Genomic DNA, 17,608 nt, shown 5'->3' with positions numbered 1-17,608 from the left:
GTTAATATGAAGAGAAAGTAAAGTAAGAGAGAGGATAATATAGAAGAGAGTCGTATATACATTATCATCTTACATACTTTACTTTATCTCTATTCTAACTATTTATTATTATTTTTGCAAAATAACATTCGATTTGAAGCGCCTCACTTATAGCGGGACGAAAAAAGTACTCCATAAGCATTACAATGGTTAAATTAATTTAAAATTAAAAAATTACCAAAGAAGGCAATATACAAGAGTGAAATAAAAAATAGTTTGGAATATAATACAATTCTTTCTATGCGTGTAATTGCAAATAGGTATTTCCTCCGTGACTCTGTTCCACTTAAGATGTTCATAATCTTGAGTAAGTGACACAAAATTTTAGGAAGAATAGATAGATTGAAAGAAAAAAGAATAATTGAATATTTTAATAAGAAAAGATATGAAAATAAGTGCTTTTTATTAAACAAAGGTGCACACTTTCCGTAAGTGGAGCAACGGGTAGGTTAAAATCTAAGTACGACATTTACCACTAGACTTAAAAACTGAAAATCAATTTTTTTTTGTTACCTCTCTATAGTTAGGAAATCAAATATTTCATGATTTATAATTTGAAAATTCACAATTTGTGAAATTAAAAAATCTGATTACTTAATACTTAAGATCTTACCCGAAGCCACGATCCGCTGACGCCACACAAATCCCCACCAGCCGAAGATCACAGGCCGCGCCGCACCACCCTAAAACGGTCAAAACAACCGGCTCAGCCGGTAGCCCAAGAAACTGCATTTGGCGTGAATTTGGGGTGCATTTCGTTTGTGGCCAAAACCCCAAACCTAACCCAACACTCAATACAAGCACAACTTAACCCAAGTCAAATTCTAACTCCAATTAAACCCCATTTATGTTTTTATATAAACAGACACAAATTGTGCAAACCCAGCTGGTCTCCCCCCTCCCCACCCCACCCCACCATCTGCCTGCAAAATGGTTCTTGAATTCCCACTACAATGCAAAAGAGCAAGATAATAATTTTTAGCTTTTGATCACTTCTGCAACGATTTTTTATCTCCAAAATTTCTGGGGTCTCCCAAGATTTCATCTTTTTTTATTTCTTGGCTTCTCGTTTATCTTTTCCATTTCATTTCATGGGTAAACGAGCAGACGAATTGATACAAAAGTTAGAACATAGAGTGCGTAACAGAGAGAAAAGGCTGCAAAATAACTATTATTTCAGCTAGCAACACTGTACCTCTTCTTGGGATTGTTTCTTCTCATTGGAGTTCTTGCATACAACAAGTAATAAGTCTATAAAACTAACTTTATTTTCACTTTGGCATGAAGAGACTCAGCAGTTCTGAGATGTCTGTGTGTCCCAACTCAACAGGTGCTTCAATTTTCCATTATTTCATTTTTATTGTACAAATGCTCAATCAGTCAAGGCATGTTTTCTTGTCCCTCTCTACTCCCTATTCCCATGATTCCAAAAACAATTTCACTACGCAAAAATCAAGAAATCATTTTTGTTTCCCCAATTAGCAACTTTTTTGGTGCGGATCTCTGTCTACAAGGATCTCCCTTTTCCACACATAGCTAATGTTAATTTCAATTTGTTTTGCAGCAGTTGATGTGGATGAACACAACCACCATGGCTTGTACACGACGGAATTTCAGCCTATGCTGGAAGGCGTGGAGGAGGAAGAGGAGGAATCCGGCCGAATTTCGGAGAAGAAGAGGCGATTGAGCGTTGACCAAGTCAAGGCCTTGGAGAAGAATTTCGAGGTGGATAACAAACTCGAGCCGGAAAGGAAAGTCAAGCTGGCTCAGGAGCTCTGCTTGCAGCCGCGCCAGGTGGCGGTCTGGTTCCAGAACCGCCGCGCGCGCTGGAAGACCAAGCAGCTGGAGCGAGACTACGGCCTCCTCAAAGCCAGCCACGACGCTCTCAACCGGAAATATCAATCTCTTCAGCGAGAGAACGAATCCTTCATCAATCAGGTTTGCTTAATTGATTTTACATATTTTTTTAATTACTAATATTGAATTTTACTAAATGTTTTTTAACTGTGATAACAGATTCGGGATCTGAAATCGGAGTTGAACGGGAGCCAGAGCGAGGCCAAAATTGCGTTGCCGGAGGAAAATTGCGATCTCGAAATCGACGGCGGCGGTGCTGCGGCGGAGCTGAATTTCGAGAATTGCGATGGCGAAGCGCATGGAAATGAGATGATCGGAGCGATTTTCGCCGATCTGAAGGACGGATCTGATAGCGATTCGAGCGCGATTGTGAACGAGGACAACAACAGCCCGATCGCGGCGGCGATTTCCTTGGGATTGACGGAGGCGAGTGTTGGTGGAGATCCGAGCGAAACGCAGTTTGTGAAGATCGAGGAGTATAATTTTTTCGGCGAGGAATCGTGTAGCGATTTGTTTTGCGAGGATCAACCTCCAACTCTTCATTGGTACGCAAATGAAGAGTGGAACTGAAGATTAAATAAGGACATAAAATTCTACTATCATTTGGAAATAAATTTAAAGCCCTCCTTCAAATTAAGCCGATTCATGTGGAAATTTTGTACTAATAATATGAAATTAGTCATGTGAATTAAAAGTTCTGGAGTGTTCTCTCCTTGGTCAAGACAGAACTGGGGAAGAAGAAGATGATGATTGATGATGAATCGCAGATGTTAATTCATTAATTAAGCAAAAATGAAAAATTAAAATTTAAAATTTAAAATTATGTTTTTCGGTTTGATGAGAGAATAATCGTTCCTAAAATATCTAATCAATCTTACTCTAATTCATGTATTACATTTAAGCACAATTTATTCACAAAGTTTGAAAAGTGATTTGGATTTTTGAGTTTAAATTTAAAAATATGTATATTTTATATAAAAATAAAAAATAAGCATGATTTAAAGTACTATTAAAGCTAATTACCTACTCTATTTTAAATTATAGTGTACCATTAAAATGATCTTAATATCTCGCATTTGATGTTGTAGATAATTTTGCAGTAAAAAAGGTTAGGTGTTAAATTGAACTTACGCATTAGACATGCTCTAATAGACACGGGGAATAATCACATTTCATAATTGCCGCTTTAGGCAATGATGGATAGTACTATAATTGTTTGCAAAATTCATGTAATTAAGAAAAGGAGTACCTGTAAGAATTTTGATAATCATAAGACATTGCTAGATGCGTGAGCATAAACAGATCATCATCATCACAATTCTAATTATGGATTAACTGACTAAACTCGATAGGGGAAATAAATTATCTATCAAAAGGTGATTCAAAATTAGTCATTTATGGAAAAGCTATGATAAGCCACCGTAATTAATTATTTTAGCAATTTATTTAAGAAGAAACTATATAAATGGTCGTCTGACTGACTACGGCTGTCAAATTGTGTTTGGGTTACTCTTTATTCAATATCCATTTTGACTATCCTGTGAGATTCTATCAAGTCAACGTTTATTTAACTGATCTTCCGATTTAGAGCATCTCCAATGCCGGCCGGCTAGCCGAACCATTGGAGCAGGCTAGCCGAATTTCGGCTAAAAACCCGGCCAAGGCTAGCCGATTGCGTGTGGCTGGCCAATGCGCTGGCCGCCATTGTGGCGGCCCGATCGGCCAGCGACGATTTTTAATTATTTTTTTTTAAAACCTATATAAACGCGATTTTAATTTCATTTTCATTTGCACCGCTTGTTTTAACGAGTTTTCTCTCTCTCTAACTTTCTGTACAAGAGCATCATCGAGCGATGAGTAACGCGGGTGGTAGCAGTGGTGGTAGTGGTGGGGATGCTGAGGAGTACGAACGGAGGATGAACAAGGCTATGAATGCCTACATGAACCGCGAGATGGAGCGATACATGCGTAGGGTGGAACAACAGGCGATACCTCGCCCTCCACGGGTTATCCACCGCCGAGCAGTGATTGATCGGGATCATGTAGCTGCACATCAGCGGCTGTACGACGACTACTTTTCAGAGAACCCACGGTTTCCCGCAAACATGTTCCGGCGGCGTTTTAGAATGCGCAGGGAGTTATTTATGTGTATCGTTGGCGCATTAGAGCGTCGATATCTGTGTTTCCGCTTCAGGCACGATGCGGTTGGCAGACCCGGCCACACCCCTATTCAAAAGTGCACGGCGGCAATCAGGCAGTTGGCCTACGGAGGCGCGGCAGACATGTGGGATGAGTACCTCCACATCGGTGAGTCGACAACCCTGGAATGTCTGAAGTATTTCTGTGAGGACGTGATGAACGTTTTCGGTGAGCAGTACCTTCGAAGCCCTACTCCCGAAGATTGTCAAAATTTGATGCAGATGCACGGGGAGAAGAATGGGTTCCCCGGGATGTTAGGCAGCATAGATTGTATGCATTGGGAGTGGAAGAACTGTCCGACTGCCTGGAAGGGGGCCTACACGACCGGCTACAAGTCAAAGAATCCCAAGATGATCCTCGAGGCCGTAGCTGATTACCGGCTGTGGATCTGGCACGCGTATTTTGGGGTAGCCGGGTCGAACAACGACCTCAACGTCCTGAACTCGTCTCCCCTCTTCAACGAGAAGTGCCTGGGCGTCGGTCCAGCCGTCTCGTTTGTGGCCAACGGCAACCGGCATGATATGGGCTACTACTTGGCGGATGAGATATACCCTAGGTGGCCTGTCTTTGTGAAGACGATCAGGCACGCAAGTCATGAAAGGAAGGCCTACTTTGCGGAACGACAGGAGTCGGCGCGCAAGGACGTGGAGTGCGCATTTGGTGTGCTCCACTCTCGATGAGCGGCAATTAAGGGTTCAACGCGTTTGTGGGATGTCACATGCGTTTCCCAAATAATGTACGCCTGCATTATACGGCACAACATGATCGTCGAAGACGAAGGCGTACAACTGACTAGTTGGGCCAATGACGATTAAGCCGATCCAAGCCACGGAACGGCCACCCCTAGCGTACGACGTGGGGTACCTCTCGATGAAGCCGGCCGCCTCAAGGAATTTGCCGACATACGCCAAGTGGATGCTCATATTCAACTCCAAAAGGATATAATTGAAGAGTTGTGGGCACGGAGGACTGCACGGCGATAGTTTTTTTTCTGTATTATGTAATTTTTTTTTATCTATGTACCTTTTTTAATGCAATTAATGAATTTTCTCGTATATGTCTCGTAAATTTAATTCCGTAATTTAATCGTAATTTTAATTCCGTAAATGTAGTATTTTTTGAATGATTTTTATTGCGGCTGGCCTAAATCTGATGTGGCAGGTGGATTTTTAGTGCTGCTGACATGGCAGGGAGAGAGAGTGGCTGGCCTATGGCTGGCCTCTTTGCATTGGAGATGCTCTTATGTACTATAATATATGCACTCAACATATTATGCATTGGATTTTATATTAGTACATTAGTATAAATATCTGTCGCAGGCGAGTACCCGACTCGCCCGTCAAGCAAGACGGTTTTCTCACTTTGGAGAAGCCAATGAACAATAAAATAATATTGATATTCTTGATTGCTTTAAAATGATTACAATGAGTCCTATTTATAATGTTAATAACTAACTTAGTGAACAAGAAAACAAAGATGCGGAAAAGATATGTGAATCCCTAAAATATCTAAACAAAATACTATTATGAAATATGCTCGTATCAGTTACATATACTCTGGGGAAAATCATTTAATGTCGTATTTTATGCATCATTCAAGATATTGACGAAATTTCCGTTTGAAAAAGTTTATATAATACTATAATATTAATCTTAGGCAAAACACATCTTTAACTCCTTGTACTTTGATTGTTTATTTCTCTAGGTACTTATACAATTTTTTCATTTGAGTAAGTCCTTGTACTTTTATATTCGATATATTTCAATCCTTATTTGATGAAACTATTAACATTTCTGTTATAAAATAACACATCATATGTTAATTATTTAAGGGTTTTTGGCTTTTTAAACCAAAACCTTTCCCCGAATTCCGATTTTTCCCATGAACTATGAGATTTGTTTTTAAAACCACGAACTTTCATTTCGTTAGGATTTTCCCCTAGCGGGTCAACGACGAAACCCGGGTTGTCTACATGTCAATTTTAATCCTATTTGTCACTAAATTCATTACTTGGATACTATTTGGCACAATAATACATACAATCACAATTATTACATAACAAATGACAACTTTTGAATAAACAAAGCACAATTTTAACATTTTGAATTATGCTATTCGGGTCGGAAATGTGCTATTCGGGTCGGGTTGGGAAAATCCTAACGAAATGAAAGTTCGTGGTTTTAAAAACAAATCTCATAGTTCATGGGAAAAACTAGAATTCGGGAAAAGATTTTGGTTTAAAAAGCCAAAAACCCATTATTTAAATATATTCCACCTAATATCCTAGTTGGAAAATATGAACATAACATAAATATATAAAAAGAGATAAAAACAAAAACTAAAAACTAAAGAATTTCAAATTGTTAAAAGAAATTTGTTTTTTGATTATTTGATGTTCGAATATTAATTTATATTTGGTTCCAATGATATATTTGGGAGCCGATGAAGCCGGCGGCGCCAGTGACAAGGATGGAGAAGTCGTTGGGGCGGCGGATCTGGGCGGAGATGGCGAATGTTTTATTTATTTATTTATGTTCATATTTTCCAACTAGGATACTGGGTGGAATATATTCAAATAATTAATATATAATGTGTTGTTTTTATAACGGAAAAGTTAACGGTTCCGTCAAATAAGGATTGGAATATATCAAATAATGCAAATATAAAAGTACAAGGACTTACTAAAACGAAAAGATTGTACAAGGACCTATTAAAATAAACAATCAAAGTACAAGGACTTAAGGATGTGTTTTGCCTTAATCTTATTGCATTTTAATTATGTTATGTTGCATTTTAAATACATGATACTACTGTTTTTGTGCATTAACATTTTAAAATATTTTATACGTATAAAATTTTGATCGCGCCAACATGCAAGCGTTTAGCGAAAATAATGATGATCACCATCAGCCAAAACAGAGTTGGAAGTAGGGGTGAGCAAAGAAATTGAAAATCGGATATCCGAACCGAACCAAACCAAAATTTTGAAATTCGGTTCATTTTTTTCGATTTTTCGGTTTGGTTCGATTTTAAAAATTAAAAAAAAATAATCTATTTTTCGGTTCGGTTCGGTTCGGGCGAAAAAAAAAACGAAAAACCGAATTATATTTTAAATATAATATTATATATATTTATTTTATTAATTTAAATATATTATATCAGGGGTGCGTTAAAATGACAACATTCTTAAAATGACACTGTGACACCACGCTAGACTGCAATATTATATATGCTAGACTGCAATAGTATAAACGCTAGACAACAATCTACAGCAATCTATAGATTGCAGTCTAGCGTATTGGATATTGCAGGCCGCGTCACATTGCAGTCTAGAGTATTGGATATTGCAGGCTAGAGTATTGGATGTTGCAGTCCGCGTAAATTTACCTTGCAATTTTCCAAATGATTGGCTAAGAATGGTGGTATGGTGTTATTTTAAGAGGTGTTGTCATTTTAACACATCCCTATTATATCATATATATAATATATATATTTTTATATAATATGTATTATATATATTCTATTAATTTTATGTATTATATATTTATATTATATTAGTATATAAAATAAAATAAGTTATATATATATATATATATATTAATATATAATGAGTAAAGGCCAAAACTGGTCCTGAACATATGACCATTTTATGTTTTTGGTCCTAAACATTATCTTTTGGATTTTTTGGTCCTGCACATATGGAAATTGGATCATTTTGGTCATCCGTCAACATTTCCGTTAAAAACTAACGGTCAACGGATTTAATTTCAATTTTGACCAAATTAAACTTTTAATTCTGATTTTTTATTCCCTAATTATTTTTACACTTCAATCTTTCTTCATCTCATCTTTCATCTTCTTCCTTTCTCTCCTCTCAAATTGCCCACAGTTCCAAGCTCCTCCTTTCCAATTTTGAGATTGGCTATTCCAAATTGTATCCAATTTGCAAAAAATCTCACCGTCTCTGCCTCCAAATTTCGTCGATTCCACCGTCTTCCCCGCTCCCTTGACCGCCTCCTCTCCGGCGCATCACGCCGCCGCGGCGCCACCTGTTTTGATCTCCCTCCCTGAGAAGGCTCAGATCCAGGCCGCGCCGGTGGTGGTGGCGGTGGCGTCGACGGCGAACAGGTGCTCGGCCTACAGGAAGAAGGTCGGGTTGACCGGATTGATATCCGAAGATCAAATAGTAAACTAATAGCGTGCTTCCTCTTCGCCGTCTTCCTCAATTCGCTTCCTTCTCTCGGCTTCTCTCGCCTTCACCTCCATCACCGCCTGCTCGAACGACGCGAGGAGATTTGGATCGAACAGGCTCTCCTAGTACAAATCCGGCCGCCTAAACGACGTCGCATCGATCTCCGATGAAGGAGGCTTCGATTCAGCAACATTCCCGTTTTCCACTGGATTGACATTCTCTTTATCATCCGTGAGCTGCGAATCGAGGTCCGTCTCTTCATCTCGGAGGTCCTTGATCAGCTCCGTTGAATTAGGGCATTCTTCAATGGCGGCCAAGGGGGGCATCCTTGACCGTCTTGAGCTTCTTCAACAGCTTTCCTTTCATGGTGTTCATCTCTGAGAATGGAGGTTTTGTGTGAGTAGGGAAAGATTAGAATAGGGAAGGAAGAAGATGAAAGATAGAAGTGTAAAAATAATTAGGAAATTAATTAGAGAGTAAAAAATCAGAATTAAAAGTTTAATTTGGTCAAAATCAGGATTAAACTCGTTGACCGTTAGTTTTTAACGAAAATGTTGACGGAGGACCAAAATGATAAAATTTTCATATGTGCAGGACCAAAAAATCCAAAAGATAATTTAGGACCAAAAACATAAAATGACCATATGTTCAGGACCAATTTTGGCCTTTATTCATATATAATCCATATTTTTTTCGGTTTTTCGGTTTTATTGAAAATTTCAATTTTTCGGTTTAATTCGGTTCTTTTAGTTCGGTTTTTCGATTTTTCAGTTTTTGGTTTTTCGATTTTTTAATTCGGTTCGGTTTTGATTTTCAAGAAAATTCGGTTTTCAGGTTCGGTTCGATTTTTCCGAAACCTGAATTCACACCCCTAGTTGAAAGGTTTTGTGTTCATATCAAACTAAAATAAACTTAAATTCTTCCTTACCAAACAGACTAATTTCAATTTTTATTGAAAATAATGTTGAAAAAAAGTAGACTTATACTATGAGCTTCCGAAAAACTTTTTCCCATGTGTATAATACTTAATAAGTCTATATATTGGAAACGATAAAATGGATAGGTGAAAATTAAAAGCTTTTTTCAGTAAATATCCTCGAAAGTAAAAATAATATTTTTCCGCATTTTCGAAAAAAATTGATAGTTCGAAAGTTTGGCAAATCGAACTGTTAATGCGGAGTTTTCTCCAACTTTTTTTAGATGGATTTTTTTGAATATGTGATTTCAATACATATCCATAATCTACTAAGTATAAAGTACTCCATAAACCTAAAATAATCTCTATTTTTTAGTATTTACCGAAAAATATAAGACTAAATCAAATTGTTCGTTGGTTCCCAAAATATAAACGGATTTTTTAAGGTGAAATTATTAAGAGAAAAATATCGGAAGATTGTAGTTATTCTATAGATCCGTCGAGCTGCTCTGCTCTATAAAATCAATAAAATTTTGATAATTCAAGTAGACATCTAGATAAGTGTCAAATATTTCCACTTGTTTTTTTAAAGTTCATGAATTTTATAGAGGTAAGATAACGACGAGATAAAAGTGACTGTAGTGTGAAAGGTGGGCTCCCTAAGATTCCGATATCTGGGCCCGGGCCTAATTTAATTAAAAAAGAAAGTAACTTTAATTGGACATATTGGGCCCACTGACAACAAAGGTATGGCCCTCCTTTACAGACGGGACAATTGGACCCACGTTCTTGTCGGAATTTTTAATTTCTTTTCTCATCATCTAGTACATCGTTAAATTTGCCGAAATTTTAAAAATTGTTATGAAAATCACAAAATTTTGCCAAAATTTAGTACCCTCATTCTCTTTAAAATAGTCATTCTCTTTAAAATAGAAATGTTTTTTTTAAAATTTATTTCCTAACTATAGAAATTTTCTATTTCAGAAAATGGACTTCCCAGTCCATTAACACTAAAGTTAATTTTTCTCTTTTTTTCTTACTCATTTTTTTCTTTCTATTTTCTACTTTATCAATTTTAAATTAAAATTCACGTGATTTCTAAAATTCCTATTTTAAAAAACGGAGAAAGTATTTTTATAATTTTTAAAACTTAGTCATTAATATCATGAACTTAATCTTCGTAATGAATTTTTCAACACTTTGACTTTTCCCTATGTTTGAATTTGATGTGTCACATAGTTGGGCAAAACAATCAATATGAGAAACATTGTCAGTTTTAGTTGGCAATGTTGTTTACTGCATTACTTGAAGCAAATAAAATTTTCTTCGTTGAAATTTAAAATTGTGAGAAATGCGCTACAATGGATAATTTTATGATTTTTGCAATCAAGTTTTAAGTTTATTAAAAAATACTGACCAATTTTTGGTTAAAGTTTGATAATTTAAAGACTTATAGCATTAAATTTGCAAAACTTTACCATATTATATTATCATCCCATATTCTTTTTAAATAAAATTTTAAGATGAGTATAATAATGTCACATACGAAAGAAAATAATATATGAATATAAGTCTCATTTTACTTAGTTAGTCAACATGAGCCTCATTCCATACTTAATGTTTCATATCATCAACTTTATCGACTTATTTTACTCATAGTTAATCATAAAAAAATACCCCATACAAGTGAAATTCATATTATATTAATTTTTCTAAGTCACATTTTTTGAAATTTGTATTGGATAAAAAGAGCACTCCTATTTATTGAGAAGAGAACAATAACTCTTTATACAACCATCTTGCCTTTATTTCGATTGGAAAAACTAGTAGTATTTAAAAATTAAAATTGTATTCACCTTTTTTAAAGGCCTACGATTCATATCACAACGTTAGGCAGACCATTTTGAGATGAAAATTAGTAGATTATTAAAATACGGCACATCGTGGTTCTAGTAATGAAACTTATTTTTTCTATCCAAACTACTCTCTCAGATTTATATATGCACAGCCTAATTATACCTAACTAGATTAATAAACTACTCCCTCGTCCCATTAAAATTCAACATTGAGAATCGACACGGATTTTTATGTAGTGTTTTTTTTGAGTTAATAAAGAGAGAGTAAAGTAAAAGAGATGAAAAATTAGAAATAGAGATATTTCCATTTTAAGAAATGTTTTATTTTTAATGGGACAATCTAAAAGGAAAAATGTTTCATTTTTAATAGAACAAGGAGTATAATTAACTTTAACTGACAGTTAATAGCTTGGAGGTTAAGTCGTTACATGTAAAAATAATGTAGTAAAATAAATTAAGAGGCAAACTCTATCTATCTATGTCATTGAATACATAGGAGTTATAGGGAAAACAAATCTCTATTTAACATGGTTGAAGTCATAAAGATATATTTTTAATAAAATTGAGATGTAAACTAATCTTTATCTAATTGGGATTGTAGTTAAATTTATTTGGGAAATTGGTCTCTAAAATCATGAACTTTGTCTAAAATTTGGTATTTCCCATGAACTTTGAAATTGGTATATAATATCACGAACTTTGCATTTTGTTTGGTATTTCCCACGGCATGTCTATTACTATATTTGACTAACTTACGAGGCTTTTTCATCATACTTCACACAATTAAATCAACGTGATTTTCAACGTAACTTTTTATCCTACATGTTATGAACTTAAAAAGTGGTTCAAAATATTATAAAACATATCACGGTTGCCTACGTTAAATAAGATTTTGATGAAAATATCTTATTTGAGTGAGTTTGGGAAATACCAAACAAAATGCAAAGTTCGTAATATTATATACCAATTTCAAAGTTTATGGGAAATACCAAATTTTAGGTAAAGTTCATGATTTTAGAGACCAATTTCCCAATTTATTTTTCTTGAAGGTTATTCCTTTAGCAAGAAGAAATTTTCTACGATAAAAGTAATGTGTGATCGAAAATGTAGAATTTCAAAACGTTCTCATACATGAACCCCACTTTTTGAACAACCACATGGAAATTTCATGATCATAGAAAAGTGAGTTTCAGAAAAGTGGGGACCAAATTTAGTTGAAGATAACTCAGATTTTGGTGCCCTTCTGCAAAAATACAGATATATAAAACTGATCATCAACACCTTCTACCAAATACTGTTTGACTTTTATTCTAAATTGATTTTGTGCATGTGCATCTTTTTGTCATAATCTGTGCTTCAGTATATATAATCGTACATGTAACAAACAAAGCATTCATGGAAATATTCGTATAGGAAAGAATAATTAATGAAAAAGAAAAATATTAAATCCTTGAAAAAATGACATTGATATTTTGGTGTCATTGGGTAAGTTGTATGTCAGTCGTCAGACAACTATCTGGCTTTATAAGCTGGACCAAGGTTAAGTCAAGAATGATCATTTACAACACCATGAGCAGCATGATCTAACCCAAGCACTTTTAATCACGTTCCAGTCAGGTAGCCATGTTTCATCCACCAGACGTGGTTTCCTTAAAAATAAGGGTTCAAATATATATATATATATATATAGATGCGATCATATCATAACTCTCAAATCACATGATAACTCTATAACTAAATCTGGACCACACATATTTTATAATCTTGTGGTTGAGATTCAAACTTAGATTTACTTAATAAAAATAGGCGCAGAGGGTAAATATGTCATTTCGCTAATTTAATTTTTGAATTTCGCTCCAGATTCACTCCAGATTTCACGCTCTTCTCATCGGTTTCTTTTCAGCGATTTTCGATTCTCTCATCTTCTCTGTGATTTTGTTTCCATTTTGATCCAGATCACTCAATTTGATTCTCTCCTCTTCTCTGCGATTTTGTTTCCATACTTCTCGCTTATTTTGTTTCCATAGGCTCCAGATTTGATTCATTTTCCATAGTCTTCAGATTTTGTTTCCATAATTGTGATCGGGAAGATGTTTTCAATTTTGCGTTCTTATTTTCATTGATTACCTCTTCAATTGCTGTGAAAATTTGCTTCGATGGAATCTGTAGCAAATAACGAAGGTAACAATCATTATCTATTATTTAGCTTATTGATTGTGTTCATATTCATGTATTGAATTTGATTTTAGATTAATATTAGTTGTTGATTGGTTTATGTTTCTGATGTACTGAAATTCTTATTTGATTATATTATGTATTGTCGATTATGTGTTAAAATGATACTTTTGGCTTATAAATGTTAGGTTTACTGCATAACATGATAGTTTTGTCGGATAAAATGATATTATGATAAAATGATACTATGATAAAATGATACTATTACTGATTTGTAGGTATGTACATTCCTGTTTGTGATGATAGGTTTACTGCATAACATGATAGTTTTGTCGGATAAAATCATACTATGATAAAATGATACTATGATAAAATGATTCTATTACTGATTTGTAGGTATTTGCATTCCTGTTTGTGATGATAGGTTTATTGCATAACATGATATTTTTACTGCATAAAACGATACTTTTAGTGCATAAAATGATATTATGATAAAATGATACTATGATAAAATGACACTTTTACTGATTTGTAGGTATGTACATTCCTGTTTGTGATGATGCTTTGAAGCCAATGATTGGTATGAAATTCAATACATTAGTAGAAGCAGTTGGTTTCTATGAACATTATGCTCGTTCAGTTGGTTTTGGCATTCGTAAAATGGGTAACAAATCAGTTCAAGGTATTACTAAGTGGCAGTATTTGGCTTGCAACAGACAAGGCTCTAAGAATTTTATACCTGGTCATGCATCCCAATCAACTGAAGTGTCTTTTAAGAAGCGTAGGTGTCGGTCATTTAGGTGTGAATGTCTTGCTAAGCTCAATTTGAGATATTATTCAGATGGCAAGAGCAGAGGATATGAGGTTTATCAGTTTGTTGAGTATCATAATCACTTAATGGTTGCGGATGAGCATAGGCATTTTATGATGGCCAATCGCAATCTGGATCCTATTCATCGGAGGTTTATGGAGGATTGTGGCAGGTGTAATATTGGTCCCACTCTCACATTCAAACTTTTGAAGGAGATAATGGGTGGACCTGAAAATGTTGGATGTGATATTATTGATATTAGAAATGGTTATCGTGATATTATGTCCAATATTGATGGTTCAGATGCTCAAATGATTTTTGATTATATGCGTTCTCAAAAGGAATCATCTGATGCCTTCTATTATGAAATTGAGATAGGATCTCATGGAAAGTTAACTAGACTCTTTTGGGCTGATGCTATTTCAAGACGAAATTATCATATGTTTGGAGATGTAATTTCATTTGATTCAACATACAACACTAACAGGTATATTACTTTTGTTGCTAATAGACATAAAATGATACTTTTTGCTGATAAAATGATACTCATATCTGATAATACGATACTCATTGCTGATAAAATGATACTTGCAGTAGATAAAATGATAGTTCTTACTAATAAAATGATACTTTTGCATGATAAAATGATAGAAATTGTGCTTTTGCATAATAAAATGATAAAATGATACTTTTGCATCATAAAATAGTATCCCTTCTGTCAATAGCTGATAAAATGATACTCATTGCTGATAAAATGATACTTTTGGCTGATAAAATGATACTCATTGCAGATAAAATGATACTTTTGGCTGATAAAATGATACTCATTGCTGATAAAATGATACTTCTTACTAATAAAATGATACTTTTGGCTGATAAAATGATACTTCTTACTAATAAAATGATACTTTTGCATGATAAAATGATAAAATGATACTCATTGCTGATAAAATGATACTTTTGGCTGATAAAATGATACTCATTGCTGATAAAATGATACTTCTGGCTGATAAAATGATACTCATAGCTGATAAAATGATACTCATAGCTGATAAATATAATTCATTTTTATGTTATATTCTGAAGGTATTGCATGATTTTTGCTCCATTCACTGGAAAAGATAACCATTCTAGACTAGTTACATTTGGAGCTGGCTTGTTATCAAGTGAAGGTAGAGAATCCTATTCTTGGTTGTTTGGCTGTTTTGTTCGATGCATGGGGGTAGCACCCAAATTGATTATCACTGATCAAGATTGGGGGATCAAACTTGCTGTTCAACAAGTACTTTTACAAACAAGGCACCGATGGTGTATGTGGCATATCATGGTTAAGGTGTCAGATAAGTTGCCCAAATCTTTACTTGGTAATGAAGATTTCAAAAAAGAGTTGAATGCATGTGTTTGGTCTGATTTGTTAGAGCCTGATGAGTTTGATATAATATGGAATGATATAATGGAACGGTATGGATTAGAAGACGTGCACTGGTTTGGATCAATGTTTGAAGATAGAGAATTCTGGGTTCCTGCTTATTTTCGAGATTTTCCCATGGGGTCGCTTCTTAGGACTACATCGATGTCTGAATCGGAGAATAGCTTTTTTAAAAACTACACAAAGCCACGTGCAAATCTTGTACAGTTCATCAATTTCTTTAATTATGCTGTGGGAGATCAAAGGAATGCCAATTCACGATTGAACTACTTGGATTACTCAACTATTCCTGATTTGTCAACCCAATTGCCTATTGAGAAGCATGCATCTACAATCTACACTGATTCTATTTTCAAACATGTACAACAGGAAATAAGTATTGTGTGTGAGATTGTTTCTATAACTACTGTTGAGGATAACATCAAGAAGCATCAGGTCAAGGACCAATATGGTAGAACATTGGATGTTATGTATGATTGTAAGCAAGACACATTCGACTGTAGTTGCAAGAAGTTTTCCAGAATTGGTTTGTTATGTTGTCATATATTTTGTTTGTTGAAGAATAAGTCTGCTAATCTCATTCCTGAGAAATATTTTGGTCGAAGGTGGTTGAAGAGCTCTTTACTAAAGGCAGCACATGGTCTACCATCTGAGGAACAACAACCATTTGAACGTGTGTTCCATTTTTAACCTTTATTTGTAAAAATTCTATTTTTCAGTCAGAGAAATGATAGTACTTATTGTAATAATGTTATCTTTTATCTTGCAGATTTGGATGAAAAGCAGGAAGTTAAGAAAAAGTTGTTCTCCAACTTTTATCGATTAGTCCAAAAGTCTGAAGGAAGTATGGATCATTTGTCTTTGTTAAGTGCTGGTCTTGATGATTTGGAACAGCATATGTTTGGAAATTGTGCAGCACCTTCAGTCATTGAAAAGAAGAAGATGGTTGAGGATTTTTATGGAATGGCAGTACCTGATGTAATTGATGTACATCCTCCAGACGTTGTTAGTACTAAAGGATCAGCTAGTGGCAAAGTAGCAAAGAGGCAGAGTGCAATAAGGAAAGCAAATAAGCCTCTACGACGGTGTGGTAAATGTCATGAGATGGGTCGTCATGATTCAAGAAATTGTGGTAGAGTCAATGAGAAGTCAGATTGAAGCCATTTGATATAGTTTAGGTATTTTAGGTGTATAAAATGACATTTTGGCTGATAAACTCATTCTTTTGTTTATAAACTGATAAAATGATACTTTAACCTGAAAAAATGACATCAAAAATGATATATAAGCTGATAAAATGATACTCGCAGTTGATAAAATGATACTCGCAGTTGATAAAATGATACTTCTGACTGATAAAATGATACTTTAGCTGATAACATCATTCTTTTGTTTATAAACTGATAAAATGATACTTTAACCTGAAAAAATGACATAAAAAATGATATATAAGCTGATAAAATGATACTTTTGGCTTATAAAATTATAAAATGATACTCGCAGTTGATAAAATGATACTTTCAGCAGATAAAATGATAAAATGATACTTCTGACTGATAAAATGATACTTTGGCTGATAACATCATTCTTTTGTTTATAAACTGATAAAATGATACTTTAACCTGAAAAAATGATACTCGCAGCAAATAAAATGACAATAACCTTATAAAATGATGTATAAGTTGGAAAAAATGACATATAAGCTGATAAAATGATACTATCAACGGATAAAATGATGTTTTAATCTCACAAAATGATATATAAGCTGATAAAATGATACTTCTGACTTATAAAATTATAAAATGATACTCGCAGTTGATAAAATGATACTTTCAGCAGATAAAATGATAAAATGATACTTCTGACTGATAAAACGATATAATGACAAAATCATAGTTGTAGCAGATAAAATGATAATTTGGGTAATTATATTCGAAACCACTATTACAAAACGCTATTATCAAGTCATAGAAGTTAGTATACAGGGGGTTTAAATTCTCTAATCATCTTTTCAACATCAATTTCTTCTTTTTTGCTGTCATTCTCAAACTTCTTCTTTATCATTGTAAGTGTCTCAAAAGCCTTCTTGTTAGTATCTCCAATAAGCAATGCTTCAGTATATCTGGCACGGAGT

The 17,608-nt window shown here is 34.5% G+C and overlaps 2 protein-coding genes across 3 annotated transcripts; both read left to right on the top strand.

The window, feature by feature from the left end:
- The first annotated feature begins 931 nt into the window (after positions 1–931).
- LOC148931600 (homeobox-leucine zipper protein ATHB-16-like) lies at positions 932–2,657 on the top strand. 2 transcript variants are annotated; one of them, XM_089063561.1, is made up of 3 exons: positions 932–1,369; positions 1,607–1,977; positions 2,056–2,657. In XM_089063561.1, the coding sequence occupies exons 1-3, from the start codon at positions 1,321–1,323 to the stop codon at positions 2,464–2,466; spliced, it is 831 nt and encodes a 276-aa protein (XP_088919687.1). In that variant the 5' UTR covers positions 932–1,320; the 3' UTR covers positions 2,467–2,657. The 2 variants fall into 2 exon arrangements, with proteins under 2 accessions (XP_088919687.1, XP_088919686.1); XM_089063560.1 differs by having other exon boundaries at positions 1,604–1,977.
- Positions 2,658–15,190: 12,533 nt separating this feature from the next.
- LOC125202070 (protein FAR1-RELATED SEQUENCE 4-like) lies at positions 15,191–16,793 on the top strand. The gene is made up of 2 exons (XM_089064286.1): positions 15,191–16,147; positions 16,244–16,793. The coding sequence occupies exons 1-2, from the start codon at positions 15,262–15,264 to the stop codon at positions 16,630–16,632; spliced, it is 1,275 nt and encodes a 424-aa protein (XP_088920412.1). The 5' UTR covers positions 15,191–15,261; the 3' UTR covers positions 16,633–16,793.
- The last annotated feature ends 815 nt before the right edge of the window (positions 16,794–17,608 follow it).

This window comes from Salvia hispanica, chromosome 2, assembly GCF_029641045.1.
Source record: "Salvia hispanica isolate PSC_SH4W2 chromosome 2, Shi_PSC_v1, whole genome shotgun sequence".
In the NCBI taxonomy this organism is placed as follows: domain Eukaryota; kingdom Viridiplantae; phylum Streptophyta; class Magnoliopsida; order Lamiales; family Lamiaceae; genus Salvia; species Salvia hispanica.
The sequence above is the reverse complement of the archived record's forward strand: the minus strand, read 5'-3'. Positions and strand labels throughout refer to the sequence as shown.

Bases quoted from the DNA above. Each gene is read 5' to 3' on its own strand.
- LOC125202070 (XM_089064286.1), top strand. From the start codon at position 15,262: ATGGGGGTAGCACCCAAATTGATTATCACTGATCAAGATTGGGGGATC. The intron at 16,148-16,243 runs GTGTGTTCCATT...TTTATCTTGCAG, and splicing joins GGAACAACAACCATTTGAAC to ATTTGGATGAAAAGCAGGAA.
- LOC148931600 (XM_089063560.1), top strand. From the start codon at position 1,321: ATGAAGAGACTCAGCAGTTCTGAGATGTCTGTGTGTCCCAACTCAACA. The intron at 1,370-1,603 runs GTGCTTCAATTT...TTTGTTTTGCAG, and splicing joins TGTGTGTCCCAACTCAACAG to CAGTTGATGTGGATGAACAC. The intron at 1,978-2,055 runs GTTTGCTTAATT...CTGTGATAACAG, and splicing joins ACGAATCCTTCATCAATCAG to ATTCGGGATCTGAAATCGGA.